Here is a 20551-nt window from a genome sequence, read left to right on the forward strand (position 1 = left end):
GGATAGTCCTGGGACACAGGCGCTGGGCGTCTATGTATGCAAATTAACTGCCATCTTGTTTGGGTTAATTTGCATAGTCACTCTGATTGGCTATGGGCGTAGCAAAGGTACGGTCAATTTACATGTTTGTCTATTATTATACTTAATGATAGAAACTCTAAAGATATGCATGTTTTAATTAAACCAACAAACTTAATTAGCTTAATACCAAGTATTTCCCTCAGATTACATGAACCTGAAAAGCATTTAGTTTCCATTATATTTTTGAGAATTTTAAAAATAAGTGTTTGTTTAAGCTAATTAAGTAGAGTGTTTACAATTTAGCAATATCATTTGAAGGTCAAAAATACCATAAAATGCAAATGAACATACAGACAGATGCAAACAGAGACCTCCTAGCATTCGTTTAAAAATTTCAGCCATGAGATAGCTAATAATTGTATCTGCTCAGATGGCTTAAGTTTTTTCTTATTAATATTTGTGAAGACAATTGAGATTTGTATTTGTCCTTAACAAGGCAACCTTAGAACCAGAACAACAGTTGGTGCTTTCAAAAAAATCCCTCATTTCCTATTGTTTTCCTCCAGTCTTAGGAACTGAAGTTGATTAAGATAGGTGGGCTTTGAACTGCTTCTAGACTGCATTTCTGGTTTTTCAAAGATTTGTAAGATAAGAACAACTGGTCTCAATTTCCCAAGTAATTGGTTGTAACTTAAGTGACATCTTAGGTTGATCTACCTGTCCAACTACATCATCTCTAATTTTTTCTTTTTCTCTGGGCACATAGTTTTATTTTAGCTTCAGAAAAGGTACCCTCTCCCCTCCTCAAATTCATATCAGGTACTGAATTTCAGCTTCCAATTTGTCCAAATTTTTTAATCACAGAATTGTTAAATCCTTTCAAATACTTTGTCAGGTTTCGGCTGGGACGACAGTGAGTATTTTTGGCAATATTGGACAACACCATGGACTCAAATGGACTCAAAAGGACACAAAGGTAATTAACTTCCAGAGTCATTCCCTCTGATAGCCAAAAGAAGGAACTGACAGCCTACATGTCCAAGGCAGGCAGAAAGCCAAGACAAATCTTAGGACACAGGCAATACCTATCACTGGGAAAGAAAAGATCAATAACTAATTGTTCTGGATTTGGCAAGGAAGGGAAAATGTCAAATTTTATTTCCTTCTTTCATTGGGCTTAGGACATAATCCATTTACAAAAAAATTTTTGAGGGTCCTGTCAGGGTTTAACAAATTATCTAATTACTAGAGGCCCGATGCATGAAAATTTGTGCAAGAGTAGGCCTTCCTTCTCCCGGCTGCCAGCATTGTTCCCTCTGACACCGGCTTCCCTCCGGCACCTGGGACCCAGCTGCTTCCCTCCTCTGGCCGCCCGCTGGCACCCAGGACCCAGGCTGGCTTCCCTCGGGCCCCGGCTTCATCAGGAAGGATGTCCAGAATGATGTCTGGAAGACATCCCATCTAATTAGCATATTACCCTTTTATTATTATAGATGGTCCTTTGATAAGGAAGTAAAAGCTATTGGAGGGACAATCACCTATAAGGGGTAACATCAGTCTTATTAAGTTATCAAAGAGACTTTATTTTAGGTTCCCTTTAACACTTCATTGGCCTTTTGCAACAAATCTGTCAATGAAGCTATTTTAGAATTTTTTGAAGCCTTATGGAGGCTCTTGCATACCAATAAAATATAGGTAACTTATTCTGTATATTTGATTTGGAAGCCCTTGCTTTTAAATGCAGTTTTAAATGATCTCACCTAATTGGAATGTTTCTCATAATTGCTATAGTAAGTTTAGGCTATAATATCCTTTAGGGCTGGCATCAATTTCATAGGACCCCACAGTAAATGGAGTTTAGCTCACATTGCTGTCTGGCCATATTTTGGAGCTTCCAACCTAACAGTTACCAAGCCAACTTTTGTGGACATAAAATTTTTAGGTTGTCTTTAGTTAAGGTTTTGCCTTTTTTCCTTTCCTTTTATTTCCATAAGTATAGGACAATTGTATTTCCAATGTCTTGAATTTTTATAATATCTGCCAATGTCCAAAGGCAAATAGGAAGGGATCTGAATGGACTTTGGTTTTCATTTTCATTTCTGTATTTCCATCTTATTAAGGACTAGAGGCCCGATGCACGAAATTCGTGCAAGGGACTCGGCTCTCACAGCCCCAGTTGCCTCGTGGCCCCGCTGTGGCCCCATCCCCCTGCCCACTGGTTGTTCCCTAAAGTCGTTCCACCATCCAGTCTAATTAGCATATTAGCTCTTTATTATATAGGATATCTTAATGACTAGCCATTGTAATAATAAGAGAGTTCTTTAAAAAAAAATTTATTTAAATTTAGAGCTTTTTCCGGTTAAAAGGATCCATTGCCTTGTATAGATGATTCGGATCTTAATAGTGATCAAATTAATATGAATGCATGAATGCAAGAGGCATCCCCAAAGGAAAGTGCAAAAAATACCCTCGAAAGATATAGTTACCTCTCAGAGCTAGAAACAGCCATTCCAAAACACTAAGAATTATGTATTCCCCTGTTTTTAATGGGGTGTTTAGATTCTCTAAACTCAGATCCACAGCCTACTCCACTACCTGCCAGATGTATATGCATCCTTTGATGGGGAGAAAACAAAAAATGAGGTGCCCTGTTTTTACCATCTCTGGGAGGAAATGGATAGACAAAGAAAACTCCCCTGAAAACTTAGAACGGCTGACCAGAAAGCAAGATGCACCCCAGCAGGTGCACTCTGGTGGAGGCCAGAGAGAAAATATTCTCACTGGTCATAAAGGCTAAGCTCTCAGGATATATGACAAGATGAAAGGAGAGACACCAGACACAAAGAGAAAAGGAGAATTAACCAAATCCAGGAGTACTCATACCAAGTAACCAAGAGTCACTAAGCCCAAGAAACCAGTTTCACGAATATTTTATCCTGCTAATCTATATTTAGTAAAGAAGAAAAAGGACTCCTACCACTGTGCTCCCTCTGAACTCTGGAGACAGATATCTGGGAGTCTGGCTTGGCAAAAATTCTTATCGTTTTGGATGGCTCATGTTAGTGGTTCTGGGATCTCTCTGTTGCAGCAGCTTCAGGGTGAGCAATGCCCAGCGGTGAGGTATCCTCCTCATAGTCAGTACTTTCAAATGCCTGTTGCAAAAAAAGATATTCACATAATGTGGCTGCTATAACTTGGTATAAAGTAATATGGAAACTACATCTTTTACCCAAAGGATGCATTATAAGGAATTCATTTTTATATCTATACTAGAGGCCCGATGCACAAAAATTCGTGCAAGAGTAGGCCTTCCTTCCCCTGGCTGCCAGCACTGGCTTCCTTCAAGCACCGGCTTCCCTCTGGCACACAGGACCCAGGCTTCTCTCCTCCAGCCACCAGCAGGCATCCGGAATCTGCGCTGGCTTCCCTCGGGCCACCCACAGGCACCTGGGACCTGGACTGGCTTCCCTCGAGGCCTGGGACCCAGGGTGGCTTCCCTCCAGCCGCCCACAGGCACCTGGGACCAGGCTGCTTCCCTCTGGCCCTGGCTTCGTCAGAAAGGGTGTCCGGAATGATGTCCGAAAGACGTCCATTCTAATTAGCATATTACCCTTTTATTATTAAAGATAAAAAGATACAGAAAAAAATATTGCTTCTTATACTGTGATATACAAATGAACAGTCTGTCTCTTTTTTTCTATACAAGTCTATCTGCTAAATGTTATTAGTATACAGTATGTAAAACATAAGGATTCATAGTGAACAGAGGAAAATTAGTATATTTGCTCTAAGAAAAAAATAAATAAGATTCTGGCTACAAATTGTCAAGGTTTAGTGATATGTAATAATTATATAGCAGTTGGCATAATAAGGTCTTTATTTCTATGCTCTTTTTTCCTCAAGACTAAGAAAATGAACACTAGCTTTAACTCCCCTGTTAGATTAAAAAGGGAGGTATAAAGATCAATATATTAATAGAAAAAATTAATTGATTTGTCTTTCTGCCTCTCTAGATAGACACACTTATTCATCTGGTTAGTCAACATATTAATTGAATGCATAGAAAAGCCAGACATAGGTGTGGTAGTGGTGCTACAGAATCAAGTATAGTATGATGCCTACTTATGAGTTAAGAGTCAGTGATCTAACAATCTTCAACTAGAATGGAGCTAAATGTGAATTTTGACAGGAACACAAGTGAAACTTAGAGTGCTTGCAATAACAAGATTAAATAAAAAGTAGAGCAGAAAATTTATATTTTAATTGTGTATGCTGTAATCTTTTAAAAAAAATCTTTATTGTTGAAAGTATTACATATGTCCCTGTTTTTCCCCATTGACCTCTCCAAGCCTGCCCCCACCCCCCAACTTAGGCTCTCACCACCCTATTGTCTGTATTCCTCGGTTATGCATATATGCATACAAGTTCATTGGTTGATCTCTTCCCAACCCCCCTCCTCAGCCTTCCCTGAGATTTGAAAGTCTGTTCGGTGCTGCTATGTCTTTGGGTCTATTTTTGTTCATCAGTTTATGTTGTTCATTAGATTCCACATGAGTGAGATCACGTGATACTTATCTTTCTCTGACTGGCTTATTTCGCTTATCATAATGCTCTCCAGGTCCATCCATGTTGTTGCAATGGTAAGTTCTTCCTTTTTTACAGTTGGGTAGTATTCCATTGTGTAGATGTACCACAGTTTTTAAATCCACTCATCTGCTGATGGGCACTTAGGCTGTTTCCAAATCTTAACTATGGTAAATCGCCCTGCTATGAACATAGGAGTGCATATATTCTTTCTGATTGGTGTTTCTGATTTCTTAGGGTATATTCCTAGAAGTAGGATCACTGGGTCAAATGGGACTTCTTAATTATTATTTTTTTTTTTAGGAAACTCCATACTGTTTTCTACAGAGGCTGCACCGTCTGCATTCCCACCAGATGTGGACAAGGGATCCCTTTTTTTTCACATCCTTGTCAACACTTGTCGTTTTGTTGATGATAGCCATTCTGACAGGTGTGAGGTGATATCTCATTGTCGTTTTGATTTGCATCTCTCAGATGATTAGTGACTTTGAACATTTTTTCATATGCCTCTTGGCTTTCTGTATGTCCACTTTCGAGAAGTATCTATTTAGGTCCTTTGCCCATTTTTTAATTGGGTTATCTTCCTTTTGTTAAGTTGAATGAGTTCCTTATAAATTTTAGAGATTAACCCCTTATCAGATGTATCATTGGCAAATATGTCCTCCCATGCAGTGGGCTCTCTTGTTATTTTGTTGATGGTTTATTTGCTGTGCAGAAGCTTTTTATTTTGATGTAGTCCTATTTGTTTATTTTATCCTTAGTTTCCGTTGTCCTAGGAAATGTATCGGTAAACATATTGCTATGACATATGTCTGATATTTTGCTGCCTATAGATTCTTCTAAGATTTTTATGGTTTCCCATCTTATGTTTAAGTCCTTTATCCATTTTGAGTTTACTTTTGTGTATGGTGTAAGTTGGTGGTCTAGTTTCATTTTTTTTGTGTGTGTGTGTGCATGTATCTGTCATTATAATGATGTTGATTCTACCAATCCATGAACACGGTATATTCCTCCACTTGTTTAAATCTTCCTCAGTCTTTTTCAATGCCCTGTAGTTTTCGGAGCACAGGTCTTTTAACTCGTTGGTTAGGTTTATTCCTAAGTATCTTAATTTTTTTGTTGCAATGGTAAATGGGATTGTTTTTTTTAGTTTCTCTGAGATTTCATTATTGTTGTATAAAAAAGCCATCAATTTCTGGGTATTAATTTTGTATCCTGCTACGTTGCTGTGTATGCTTTAATCTTAATTGGGAAAAATGGGGAAAAATAACAAATCGGAATATTATAACCCGATGATATTTTCAGTGCTTAAAAGATTCCCTTTTTATGAACTTTATATTAACTATTGCTGGGTGAAGATGGATAAATATGAATTAGCAAATACTTAATTATATATACTTCAATTCACATTAATTTAACCAGCAGTTCATTCAATACATATTTATGAAGCCTCTGCTATATTCCAGGGAGTGGAAATACAAGCTGACACAAACAAACAAAAAAAAGTAAGGCCAGAGATAGAGAAGCATCCATCAGACTGTCAAACCTCAGAGGGAAGGCAGGGGAGGGTGGGTGTAAGGGGGAGAGATCAACCAAAGGACTTGAATGCATGCATATAAGCCTAACCAATGGACACAGACACCAGGGGAGTGAGGGTATGAGGAGGGGAGGAGTGGGGGGTGAGGGGGGGGTAGAGGCAATGGGGGGATAAGGACACATATGTAATACCTTTCTCAATAACAAAAAGTAAGGACTTTGCTTTCATGGAGTTTGTATCCCAGGGAACTAATATAATATGCTCAGACACTCCACACACTTCACTCCATTTTCATGCTAACCTCAGCCAACAAGGACAGGACTAAAAAAAGAGAAGGTATGTTTCAGGCTGGATATTCTTCAACTCGGTACTTCTGTGCAAGGGCCTTAGGGCAGCTTTGCCACTAGGTGTGCAATCTTACACACGTTACTTCAACATGATGCCTTGTTTCCTCCTCTGTAAAAGGGAGACAGGAACCGTTGGGCTCTCCTAGAGACTAAATGAGATGGTGTGCGTGGAATGTTCAGCAGTGATTCGTATTACAGCGTTTGCCCTGTGGTTCCAAAATGTACCTGCTTACTGGAACCTGGGGATCTTTAAATACATCTCAAACCCTAGGCCACACAACCCTGATCTCTCAGGATGGGATGGGGGGGGGGGGAGGGGGGGGCAGCAGCTTTGGAACTCCCCAGGTGGCTTCAATTCGCAGATTGGGTTATTGATGCCTCCTGATAGCATTTGTCCATCTCCCTGTCTTTACCGCAGTTTAATGAAAGTCAGATAATCGAGATGCACATTTCTCTGTCCCACCCTGTGACTTTAGTCCGAATGCTTTCAAACCTTCCAGGGGTAAGAGGGAGTCCAGACCTCCACAGACTTCCCACACTTGGAAGTTAGGTATTGGAGGACTAACACTTGCACCCGCGGCTCCTGCCGGGCCAGCCCGAGGGGAAAGGATGAGCTGGGGCACCCAGGCCTGCCGGGGGCGCTGGGCGCAGCGCAGAGGCCTCCGGCTCGCGGAGCGGGAAGGTCTGCCGCCGCCTCGCTCCCTGGGGAGCCGCGACTGCCCGGCGCTCCGCTCCGCTCCGGTGGGCGCTGTCTACCTGCGCGCCCTGCACCCCGCGACCCCGCCCGGCAGCCTCAGCAGCCCCCGGGCGCTGTGGTCGGGAGCGAGCGGGCCCCGCCGCCATGGAGCCCGGGCCTCTAGGCGCTGCTGGGCCCTCGGAGCCGGGGCCTCGCGTGCGCGGCGTGTGCGGCGCGGCCCCGGCGGCCTCGGCCTCCTCGCTGGCGGTGGCGGCCGTGCTGCCGGCGGGCGGGAGCGGGGAGAGGATGGGTGTCCCCACCCCGAAGCAGTTCTGCCAGGTCCTGGAGCGGCCGCTCATCAGCTACACCCTGCAGGCCCTGGAGAGGTAACCCACGCCGCCGGCGCGCCCGGCCTGGCTCCCCGCCCCGCTCCCTCCTCCTCCGCCCTCCGCCCAGGCCCGCCCGCGACGCCTTCCCCTGCGGCTGCCCTCGCGCGGGCGCCTTCTCCCGGCGGCGGCGGGCCCACTGCACGGGCGCAGTCGCTGGAGCGTGGGCTCCATTCCCGCCCGCACTCCAGCGACGGGCAGCTCGGCCCCGGAACAGCGGGGCCGGGGCCCGGGCCTTGGACGCGGCGGGGAAAGCCTGCTGGCAGGGAAGCTGGGCTGAGGCTACACGGGGTGGGGCGAAGAGACAGTAGTTCTACCTGTGGCCGCTGTGGCCCCATGAGGAGAAGCTGGGCTGGGAGTGGCCTTGTCCCTGCCTGTCCCTCTTATGGCCTCGCACATGCTCCCCTTCCCATTCTTAGGCTTTCTCCCTGTGGCGCATGCGTGCTCGTTCCCGCCCTCCCGCATGCGCATGGGTTCCTGGGCCTTTGCTCATTCATTTTACCCATGTGTTCACCAGCACCAACTGAGCAATTCATATAAATACACTGCTAATTACTAGGTGCTGAAGGTGGACTGAGGAGATTATAATCCAAGTCTTTTTTTAAGGGAGAGAGAGAGAGAGAGAAACATCAATGATGAGAGAGAATCCATAATGGGCTGCCTCCTGCATGCCCCACACTGGGGATCAGCCTGCAACCTGGGCATGTGCCCTCAAGGGGAATTGAACCGTGACCTCCTGGTTCTTAGGTCTGTGCTGAGCCACACTGGGCTGATTTACATCTTTTAATGGATGAAACTGATTTAAGGGTTCTACTTTGAGGCCAGCACATGTCTTATTTTATTAGGAAAATGGGCTGATTAGCTAGTCGGGGAAATGAAGGAGAGAGAGGGCTTGGATGAAGAGGATTAGAAGAGCTGTAGTGTGGAGCTGAGATGAAAAGAGGGGTATGCTATTTCATTAGCCTTGTTTTTAGCATCTAGTAATGAATGTGAGGTTGCAATGGGGTGAGGCTTAAGGGGGGGAAACGGGGATTGCAAAGGTCCACATTCGTGTTGTTGAGGTGTTTAAGCTTCTTGAAGCTAGTGGGGAGCTATGATAGTATTTTAAACCTTGGATTGATGTGAGATGTTGGAATTAAAGATAGATGGCGTCGTTTAGCATAGCCTTTGCTGGCAGCTTTAAGGAAAAGGAAGTTAGTGAGATTCTAGTCAAAGGATAGTAGCATGTTATGTCCCAATCCTCCCCCCCCCCCCCCCCCCCCCGCAATGCTTTCACACACCGAAGAAGCCAGAGGGCCCAAGTTGCTTTGCATATTGTTATTTTACTTTTTAAATATTGTCATTTGGAAAGTGGAATTGTAAAGAGCCCTAATCACCCTTGATTCATGTAATCTGCCCTGTGGTTATATCTGAAACTCATAAAAACATTGAAACAGTTCCAAGTGCTTCCTCTCTTCCTTCTGTAGTCTTCCATTTCTCTCTGTAGTTGAGGGTGGGTTCTTTGAAACCATTGTATGCATCAGGCACCTACAATATTCTAGTGTGACAGACATTGTGACAGTAGCTCATTTATGCAGGTAATCTTATGGAACAGAATGGATCTTGGCCAGCAGGATTTTTATCTATTTAGTAATTAGATGTAAGGGAGTGTATTTTGACATTTAACTTTTTTTTTCTATGAAAACTTATGTATTGGTTTGCAGGTTTGCATCTTAACTTCTGATGCAGCCTGAGTTAGGTACTAAAAATAATACAAATAAAATAAAACCAACTTTTAAAGTAAAATAATGTTCTTGGAAGGCCTTGTTTATGGAAAATGCAATATTTGTTTTCCATTTTTATTTAATTGATAACAGCAGTCATAAATTCTAGTGGTAACTAATCAAAACCTTCCTTTTGAAATACATCAGGGCTCATTTTTCTCACTATTACAATGCACGAAGAACTATGGAATATTATATTTGGGATATGTCTCAGGAAATCCTTGCAAACCTTGCATTACAGGGGTGTATGTATTGGTGCTTGTAAGCTATTTGCCAAATGGAAGCCATTCTCTTGGTAAAAGGTGCTAAAAGGCCTAGGATATTTCATTCCCTGAGATAAATTATACAAGTTCAAATAAGGAAAGGAAATGGAAGCATAGAGTGTCTTTTAAAACTCCTAGTTTTTTTTTTTTTTTTTAAACTCCTAGTTTTTGCTCTTTGGAGAAATTATGCATGCTTACTACTTATTTAAAGTGTAGCACAGCTCTCAATCCTATATAATAAAGAGGTAATATGCAAATTGACCATCACTCCAACACACAAGATGGCCACCACCATGTGGTCAAAGATGGCCACCACAAGATGGCCAACAGGGGAGGGCAGTTGGGAGGGTCCAGGCCTGAAAGGGAGAACAGTTGGGGGCGATCAGGCCTGCAGGGAAGGGCAGTTAGTGGTGACCGGGCCAGCAGGGGAGGGCAGTTAGGGAGACCAGGCCTGCAGGGGAGGACAGTTGGGGGGAACCAGGCCTGCAGAGGAGGGCAATTGGGGGCAACCAGGCCGGCAGGGGAGGGCAGTTGGGGGTGACCAGGCCAGCAGGGGAGAGTAGTTAGGGGTGACCAGGCCGGCAGGGGAGGGCAGGTAGGAGTGACCAGGCCTACAGGGGAGGGCAGTTGGGAGTGACCAGGCCTGCAAGGGAAGGCAGTTGGGAGGGACAAGGCGTGCAGGGGAGGGCAGTTGGGGGGGACCAGGCCTGCAGGGGACGGCAGTTGGGGGTGACCATGCCTGCAGGGGAGGGCAGTTAGGGGTGAGCAGGCAAGCAGGGGAGGGCAGTTAGGGTTGAGCAGGCAAGCAGGGGAGAGCAGTTAGGGGTGACCAGGCCAGCAGGGGAGGGAAGTTAGGTGTGACTGGGTCGTCAGGGGAGGGCAGTTGGGAGTGACCAGGCCTGCAAGGGAGGGAATTTGGGAGGGACAAGGCCTGCAGGGGAGGGCAGTTGGGGGGACCAGGGTTGCAGGGGAGGACAGTTAGGGGTGACCAGACCGGCAGGGGAGGGCAGTTGGGAGCGACCAGGCCTGCAAGGGAGGGCAGTTGGGGGGGGACCAGGCCTGCAAGGGAGGGCAGTTGTGGGGGACCAGGCCTCCAGGGGAGGACAGTTAGGGGCAACCAGGCTGGCAGGGGAGGGCTGTTAGGGGCAATCGGGCCAGCAGGGGAGCAGTTAGGCATCGATCAGGCTGGCAGGGGAGTGGTTAGGGGGTGATCAGGCTGGCAGACAGAAGCAGTTAGGGGCAATCAGGCAGGCAGGCAAGCGAGTGGTTTGGAGTCAGCAGTTCTTGATTGTGAGAGGGCAGTTGGACATCCCTTGAGTGATCCCAGATTGGAGAGGGTGCAGGCTGGGCTGAGGGACAACCCCCACCCCCCATGCATGAATTTCGTGCACCGGGCCTCTAGTATTCTATATAAAAAGAGATGTAATTGGGTGTCATCACTGTCAATCATCCAGGTGCTATTAAGAAGGTGTCAGCTGTCCTTGCCCTTTAAGAGTTGTGAGTATGTGATGTCCAGAGTTTGCCTTTGCCTTTCATAGTTAGGATTTTCCTTTCTCAAGCTTTGCCATCTCTCTATAGAAGGTTGAGATGTTTTTATGAGTAATCATTATTTTTTAGTTCTCTTTGACTAAGAAATTAAAGATACTTTTTGAAAAAGAACCCTTATGAGTTGATTTCTTTTTTTTGGACTTTTGAACCAACAAATTCTTTAGGGTTTAGGATTGAGAAGGAGGGCACCCTCAAAGTTTGACCCCAAATTTCTGAATTGGGATAGGAAAATGTGAAGAAACATGAACAGTCTTGCTTTTTAAAAATGCCATTTACACCTGTTAATTTCCATTCCTTCATTTACCCACTCAAAGTGACTAAAAATGTATAGCCTTTTAAAAAAAATATTTTATTGATGTTTTACAGAGAGGAAGGGAGAGGGATAGAGAGTTAGAAACGTTGATGAGAGAGAAACATCCATCAGCTGCCTCCTGCACACTCCTTACTGGGTATGTGCTTGCAACCAAGGCACATGCCCTTGACCAGAATTGAACCTGGGACCCTTGAGTCCACAGGCCAATGCTCTATCCACTGAGCCAAACTGGTTAGGGCTGTATAGCCATTTTTAGTGAATGCAAGAGGAAGTAGAGCAGATAAAAGATAAAACTCTAGAAGAAAGAAAGGTGACAAAGGAATGTTAACCAATTAGATTTAACAGACCCAAGAAAGTGGAAATTTAAGCCCTCAGCTAGAACATCCATGAAGAAGCAAGTTGATTGGTCATAGAACCTTTAAAGGGTTCAGGAATTAGAGGTATATGTAACAATATCTTCTATATATATTTAAAAGGCTAATATGCAAAGTGTCCCCTAGGGAGTTTGACCGGGAGACCAGGAGTTCGCTCCCTTGCTATGACATGCGCTGACCATGCCGCAGCTGGAAGGCCCCAATTGGCCCTGATCGCCGGCCAGGCCTAGAGACCCTACCTGTGCACTAATTTCATGCACCGGGCCTCTAGTGTTACATATAAAGAACCTGTTCATATGTAATTTAGAAGTTAGAAGAAATATTGAGAGAAAAATCTATCTTTTGAATCAACTGGAACTTTATATTGTTTTTGTTTGTTTGTTTTGTGTTTTCCTGCTGGTGAAATTAGAAAAAATACACATTTTTCTAGATTAGCCAAGTTCTACTTGTGTGTCATTTCTTAGATACCAGTTTATCAGATTAAATGAGATTCAAAAGAATCTCTGAACCCTCACAAACCTGATGTATTTGGCTAAAGGCTCTATCTGGACAAATGGAGACTTAAAGTATGTCTAAGTCAGTTGTGTTGAGGTACATTTATTATAATTACCCATTATGTACATATGTATAGACATGTAGAAGTGTATGTATATGTTTATATATGTTCATATATTTTCTATATTAATCTTACGCAACTGGTCGTTCAGATCTGTACATTATGGGTATGATTAAAAGAATCAAGAATAACAACTAATTTTTAAGTTGTACTAGAAACAAGGGCTTTTCAGAAGTTGATTAAAGTTTCTAGGAGTTTGAAAATTTCATTTTGGCCTTTTAGAAGGAATTGCAATATAAATTATTGAACCACAGATTATATAACTTGAAGAGAACTTTGATTTTTCTCATTTTACTAACAAGGAACTGAGATCAAAGGTATTAATCTCTTACATAATTATTACTTTATGACTTGATTTTCTAAAAGGAAATATTGCTCTAAGAAAAGAAATCATGGGAAAGTGGTATTATTGGCAGGGGCATAAAGCTCTGACAGTTAAATTGTAAAATTGGCTCACAACTGAGAGACTCATACATCTAAATTTTACTTTAAAAAAAGTCTTTTCAGATCTGAAGGAGGAAGTAAGAATTTCTGCCAGTAATCTAATTTTTGGCTTTAAATATCTAAGGAAAGAAAGCATCATTAAGGAGGGTTAGACAACCTGGACTAGCTAAACAGATTAAAATGGCAACCACAACAAAAGCAAGTTAAAGATGCAAATTTTGGCTTATTGAGATTTTTGGCAGTGGTGGTGGGCTGGGTGGGGTGATAATTCTTGACAATAGATTTGAACAATATCTGGCATAGCCTTCCCCTTAACTCCTGAACTTTCTCCAGTTCTCTTAGGTGGGGGACACTGCTTAAGATAACTTGTTCCTTGATATGGTCCCATGCTCATCAAAACCTTATTATAAATTGGCTTCCCATACAAATCTTCTATAGGAGGAAAATGTGCTATCCCACTAATAAAAAGCATTCCAGATCCTGTGAAAGTAATGTATATCATTTTATATTAAAACCTTGAAATTCTAATTCATGTTTCAATCCTTCATTAGTTTGGTTAATATGAGTTAGTCTTGAATCTGGTAACTCCAGATGAATTTGGAAAAAAAATTGGTCTTATCCACTTATATGTGTTTATTATGGAAACTCTATTTTGTGATTGAGATTAGGTTGCTTTCTTACCACTTTAAAAATCAATGAGAGCCCATTTTTACTAAGTGTTTTAAGACTCCATGGTATGTCTTTCAGTCTATTAATTTATGGATTATATGATTTTATGTTTTCTCCTTGTCTTTCATTTTTGCTTTCTGTGCATTTTAAAAAAAGTTCTCTCTGATATTTCTGAAACCACTGCAAATTCTGTTAGAACAAGATAGAACAGAAATAAATACATAAATGTTAATCCAAATGAGCAACGTTGATTGCTTGAATTAAGCTGAAAGTAGGAATGGAGTAGGGAAGCCAGGAGAAATATTTAGACAGGAATTGACAGGTTTTAGTGATTAATTGGATAAGGGATTCAGAAATAGAAAGGCATTTAGGAAGCTTTTAGTTGATTGATTGCTCAGATATATGAATTTGACTTTAAAAAATTTTGTCTTAATGCTTCATTAATAAAAGGGTCAAGTCTGAGTCAGAGGAAAGGATGGGCCTATATTTTGTACAAAAAAATACAAAAAGACTACATTTTGTAGAGATGAGATGATTAGAGATTTGTGTTAAGTTCCCAGTGGCTCTCATAAGGCTCCTTCCACACTAAAGATAAGATCAGGACTGGTGGACTGGGCTTGACCGCTGGAAGCCCTCATGGGTGGTAGTAAGGAGACTTGACTTGTGAAGGCAATCAGAAGCCAGCCCTTTTAAACAGATTCAATATTTTGCTTCTAAAATATCAAGATGGGCCACAGTACAATGTAGAAGACTGTCATGGCAACAAGTCATAGCTGCCACTGTCCCTAGGGGCCAAACTCTTTGGCCTCACGACAGTACTTTAGAGGTGTTAATAGGGCCTGATTTTCCATCTGTTCCTTTTTTAAAACATTTGTTTAAATCTTCTGTTTTCAGCTGATCTTCTTAAACTATCTGAGCAGAGTACTCCTCTAAATATCTTATTCTGGGAGAAAATAACATCGGAGATATTTTTTTTTTTCCCCCGAAAATATCTGTTAGGTGTAATGGAGCTTGAGGTTAGGTTTGTAGTTTTCCCATGGAATGTGCTAGGAAGGAAATAACTAGGAGATCTTGATAAAATCCAGACACAGGGGGTTCAGTGTGGACTTGCCTTCAGCTAAGGAGGTCAACCAGATCCATTTATTCAGCAAATATTTGTGCAGTAGGCACTGTGTGAGGTACTTAGGTTCTTTCTCCGTTTCATGATTCTACATTATTAAATTTTAATACTGTGAAAGGCTCTTAATTCTATAACTAGAAAAGAATGTGAATAAATCCTCTGAAACACAAACAGTATTTATAAAGGCTTGCAAGTGCTGGGGATATGCTTGGGTTGCTGAACAAAACAGCATAATAAGCCCATTATCTCCAAGAATGGTCTAAAATGTTATTTTTCAAACTTTTTTATTGTGACCTGTTATAAGAATTACACTTTGATTCATGACTCTGTGACAAACACAGAGACAGTGTTAATGCATTTATGGAGGCTAACAATGTGAGTTCCAAAATCAAACTGGATTCACCCAGGTCCCTTCATTCCTAACTATGTGACCATAGACAGATCACTGCATCTGTATCCACTGTAAAATGGAAATTATATAGTAACTTCTCTCATAGAGCTGATATGAGTATTGAGATATTTACAGGATATTGCAGGCAAATACTCCAGTACCTGGCACCTAGCAGGCAATCAGTACATCTTAGTTGCTGTTTCTACTATTAATATTACTGAAAGTTTAGTAGGTGCCAGGCCCTGGGGTGTAGTCTTTTCTTTCTATGAGTTAGCAGGGATATAGAAAAGGAAACAGAAGACAGTATGATGCTTGATAAGACTCTCTAGTGATAAGAGCCCTCTGGAAGCAATGCTTCACCCAAAATAACAGGGACATCTTCCTGGAGGAGGCCATATCCAAACTGACAGCTGAAGAGAGTAGGACTCAGCCTCTAGTGGGTGGGGATAGTGGGGAGACAGGGTCAGGGGATAGTGTTGAGAGGCAAAGGAAGCAGCACAAGTAGTGTCATGGGTGTGAGAGAGACTGTGGTCAGTAGAGTAAGAGGGATATGGAGAGATCAAGTAGTGCAGGAGAAGTAGGCTGAGGTCAGGAATTGAAGGGCTCTGCTCAAGAGCCTGCAGGGATTGGCCTCAGGTTTGCACTTGAAGAAAACCATCTAGAACTGGTGAGGATGGTTTTTGTTGAGATAAAATGAGAAGGAGACCAGCAAAGAGGTTGGTGTAATACATTATGGGAGAGCTGTGCTAATGCAGAGTCTTGGGAAACCCCATATTTTGGGAACACTGAGGAACTGTCCCTGTTATTTGCGAAGGGCTTTGTTAAGTACAGTATAACTCTAAACCATGTCAGTATAGTGTAAGTTCTATCAGTTGTTAAATTTGCAATCAAAGGAGTGGAGGATGGGTGGGCTAAAAAAACAAAGAGCACCCATACTTAGCTTATTCCAAAATTCCTTTTATTGCCTGCACAGATTGCCATATATTTTGTTCTTTGGTATTTGTGAGTTAATTCCCTCAAATTATTTACATATGTAAGTAATGTGAGACATAGGATCTAGGAATTAGAGTAAAAAGTAAAACATCTCAAAACAAAACAATCCACAAAACCACATTGTATAGGGAAGGCTGTCTTTATTCTCGATTTTTATAGCTAACCAGGTTAATGAAGAGAACTTCCTGTAGTCTCATAATCTTTGAAACTAGGCAATGTTGTAAGATGTTGCACTGCTCCTAGTAGATGAGACAGACTAAAATCATTTATTCATTCAACAAATAATTGAATACCTCCTAGGTATAAAGTGTAAAGCAGTGAACAAAACAGATTGTTCCTGCTATCAGGGAATCTACATTCTAAAGGATGGCATGTTGTATTATCTTGATGAAAAATGATAAAAACATATTTTTTATCCAAGTATTTTATTTTTATTTTTGGCATAAGTTGGTAGTGTAGGAAAATTAGGTATCAGATATTTCTCTGATTTGTTTCCCAGAATATGAGAGACAGTATAGTGTTGTGAGGATTACATGAGAGTTAGAATATTACTAATGCTTAGGATGTAGTGTTTAATTTATGTTAACTATTATTATTTACATTATATGATAATTGACTTATATTGCCAATGTTATTGACTAATGTAGATTACCTCTAATTTACCTCTTAATTCCCATCTAGAAGCTCCATCTGGTAGCCAGACTACCATCGCTGTCTTGCCCAGACCTTAGCAGTAGCCTCCTACCTGGTCTATCTGCATTCTTTCTCTGTCTACTCAATCTATTTTTCGCCTTCCAGCCAGAGTAAAATTTATGCTGTTAAATCAGTTTCCTATTGCTTCTGTAAAAAATTTCCATGAACCAAGTGGCTTAAAGCAATAGAAATTTATCTTACACTTCTGGAGGTCAGAAGCCCCAAATCAGTCCCCGTGGGCTAAAATAAAGATACCGACAGTGCTGTGTTTCTTCTGGATGCTCTAGGGACGATCCATTTATTTGGCGTTTTCTAGATTCTATTTGTGGTCCTCAATCACTCTGTGATCACACCTCCTTCTTTGACTCACCTGCCTCTCTCTTTCATGTATAAGGACTCGTGATTATACTGCACCCACCAAGACAGTCAAGGATGATCTTTCCATCTCAAGACCCTTAATCATATCTGCATCATTGCTTTGGTGTGTAAGGTTACATAGTCACAGGTTTTGGGAGCTAGGAGATGGACATCTTTCGGGGGCCATTATTCTGCTACCACCGTGTCATAGAACAGTGTCTAGAACATTGGTGTACATGAGTTTGTTTGCTAGTTTATTTATGTGCATAAATGTCTTCTTATGAATTAAGCTTTCCTATGGGTTCCTAATACTTTTAGGATTAAAGACTTAAATCCCTACCGTGGCCTGGGAGGTCCGCATGGCCTCCCCAGCCCTGCGCTTTCTTGGGCCTCCATCCACTTCAAGCGCTTTTTCCCCCCTTGCTCATTAGAACTCCATTTCTTCCCAGCTTTTCAGGACCTTGCTGTGGCCTCTGCTCAACCAGCCTTCTCTCCCTCCCTAACCCCTTTGCTTGCTTTCCTGCCACTCTCAGCTTGGATGATAGAGCAAACTCTTCTTAAAGGGTTTTACACTTTATACCTAGGAGGCATTCAGTTATTTGTTGAATGAATAACTGACTTTAGTCTGTCTCATCTTCATCTTGAACTTTTCTCTGCTGGTTAAATATTCTACTTGTACACAGTCCTGGAGCCTGGACTGCTCTTTCATAGCACTTGATCACAACGTGCAATTGTTTGTTGGTGTTCTTATTTGTTACATCTGTCAGCTCTGTGAAGGCAGTGACTATTTCCATTGTATACTCAACGCTGATAATTTATTTGGTGCTCAGTAAATATTTGTTAAGGGAATGGACTTAAAGTGAAAAGACAGCGTGCCTGTTGAGTAACTCTTGGTTCTGTTCATCAGTGTAGTATTCTTGTAGCCCCAGGCAGAATGGAGTTTTGGATTATGCAAAGGATTTGTTCAATAACAGACAGTAGGAGATTGATAATTATTGAATGTTGTTCATTCATTTTTTTTCAATGAAGTGGAGAGTTAATTTCACTACTTAGTACTTTTAAGACCCCTCTTTCATCTCTTTTAAACTATATTTGACTTGAACATATAGACTCTCATAGACTAGGGATTCCATTAAATTTTAAAGTGGCCTTCATTCAGATTTGATGTCATGGTTCAGAGGGCGTTTTCCTGGTTTAGGCCTGTGGGCTGTGGAACATTGTGTCTAAAATGGAATTACCCTCTGTTAGCACTGGTGTTCAAGAGAAGTCTGCCTAACTTCTTTAACGTAGCCATCACTCAATGTATGTCAGTGGCTCTTTTTTAAGAAAATGTTTTACAACAGGAAAAAAAAATGTTTTAAATTTTGTATCGAACTCAACAGATTAATTTCTTTTTTAAATTTTATATTTTACTAAATTATGAGTTTTCCCCATTTTATTCAAGCTGGATTTATATTTATATTAATTTTAGTTTCCTCATTTAAGCTACAATATTTCACTCTGATGTCGGCAAAGTTTGAGTTAGTTATCCACCTTTGTTGTCAGTTCAGTGAACTTTCTGGAAGAAAGAGACAGAGCTTTTGGAGTTTAAAAGTGCTTTGAAGGGTTCCTATTCTATGAGAAAAAAAAATTATTTGGAGAAAATCAATTTAAAAGCATATTCTTTTTTCTCTACTGATTAATATTGTAATTATTTAAATTTAACTTTTAAGTCAGAAATCTATACTATAAATCTATATATCATATCTATTGTCACTCTAGATAATTTCACACTATATATTGTGAAATACTATGTTTATATCTGTCTGTTTCTATATAGTGTGACATAGTCACTGATGTTTTATTTTTTAATCTCTTGACTAGACTTGACAAAAATTGATAAAACTGGTTAACTTTCAGTTTTTAATCTTTCTATGAAGATATACTAGTACTTACTAAAATTAATTTTCTGTTATTAGCTTAACTTTGGTTGTTGTATCCAAATCAATCTATATAAAATGTGTGTGTACTTTCCTTTTAGAGTATGTTGGATAAAGGACATTGTCGTGTCAGTAACTAGAGAGAACATGGAAGCAATGAAGGGCATTATTCAGAAGTACCAGCATAAGCGCATCTCACTAGTCGAAGCTGGAGTGACCCGCCACAGATCAATATTCAATGGTCTAAAAGCTCTGGCCGAGGATCAGCCAGACTCCAAGCTCTTGAAGCCAGAAGTAGTGATTATCCATGATGCTGTGAGACCTTTTGTGGAGGAAGATATTCTCCTTAAAGTGGCCACAGCTGCTAAGGAACATGGGGTAAGTATTTATACTTATGTGAATGGATAAAAGAGGCAAACACTATATAGAGTGGTTCATTTGCTGAGTTTTGATGGAATTATATTTAAATGTGAAGTTATTAAAATGGGCATGATGATCTGAAGCGGTTAGGGTAATTTGTTTTAGGAAGTTTATAGATTGTGAGATTGTTCTGGAATTTATCTTTGCTATAGTCATTTATCCTCATAATGTAATATGAGCTATTTGGAGAAGAATGTAGTAATACTGTCCTCAGAGTATGGAAAATGTCTAAGAAGTCAGTCAAAATTCCAATATGTATGTATGAATGTGTGTGTGTATATATCCTAAATTTCCTTAAAATGGTTAGAATAGTGATCCAATAGCTTCAGGAAATCCAGGCACTACTTCCTGCCAACCGCATACTGTTCTAATCATAAAAAACATAAATGCAATTAATAGAAGCTTATACTAGTAGTTGAAGTTCTTATGTTGGTGGGAAGAATTGGCATCTTTTATAACTACTGGCCAATAAATTGCAAAATATTGGCCTGAATCAAATAATATCCAAGGCAAGAAAAGAGTGATGACTGTTCAGTCAAAGACACTTCACAAATTTTTTCCCATGGATTCCTTGTCCTTTGTTCTCATAAATTGTGTTCTATAGACTCTGAACAGATTTTCTTCTTTTCTTAGCCCCAAATTTTCAAGCTCTACCAAAAGGTCCTATTCAGATAAATCATTTTCTAAGTAAGCTACACAGTGTGACAGCCCCTGAGGTGGTATACATACTAAAGATAACTGTGATTTTTAAAAAAATCTATTACATTTTGGACAAAACGAAACAAATTAATGTAGGTGTATTAATTACCTCAAGAGACTAAGATGTCCAATATTAAGGCAGAGGTTAGAGTTTCCTGCATACAGGAACTCAAAAGTATCACAAGGACACAATTTCGCTGTCTTCATTGTGTATGCACCGTTCTTGGGTCCCACGGATTTGATGACCTCGGTAGGACCAGCAGTGAAATTCTTTTAGTGTTTGTTCATCCTTACTCTTGATATAGTTTGTCTGGGTATACAAATTCTAAGGCTTCAGCTTTTAATGCCCAATACTTTGAAAATATATGAGATAAATGTTTCCTGGCTTTTATCCAGTTTTTGGAAGTCGGCTAACTAT

General features: G+C 41.0%; 1 protein-coding gene across 1 annotated transcript in view; it reads left to right on the forward strand.

Moving 5' to 3' along the window:
* Positions 1-7168: 7168 nt before the first annotated feature.
* The window catches only part of CRPPA (CDP-L-ribitol pyrophosphorylase A), a 166897-nt gene continuing 153514 nt past the window's right edge, over positions 7169-20551 (forward strand). Inside the window, exons 1-2 of the mRNA XM_079785598.1 lie at positions 7169-7551; positions 19116-19392. Coding sequence (XP_079641724.1) covers positions 7331-7551; positions 19116-19392 — 498 coding nt within the window. The 5' untranslated portion in view covers positions 7169-7330. The remainder of the gene's footprint in view (positions 7552-19115; positions 19393-20551) is intronic.

The sequence above is a fragment of the Cnephaeus nilssonii genome (assembly GCF_951640355.1).
Source record: "Cnephaeus nilssonii genome assembly, chromosome: 12".
In the NCBI taxonomy this organism is placed as follows: Eukaryota; Metazoa; Chordata; class Mammalia; order Chiroptera; family Vespertilionidae; genus Cnephaeus; species Cnephaeus nilssonii.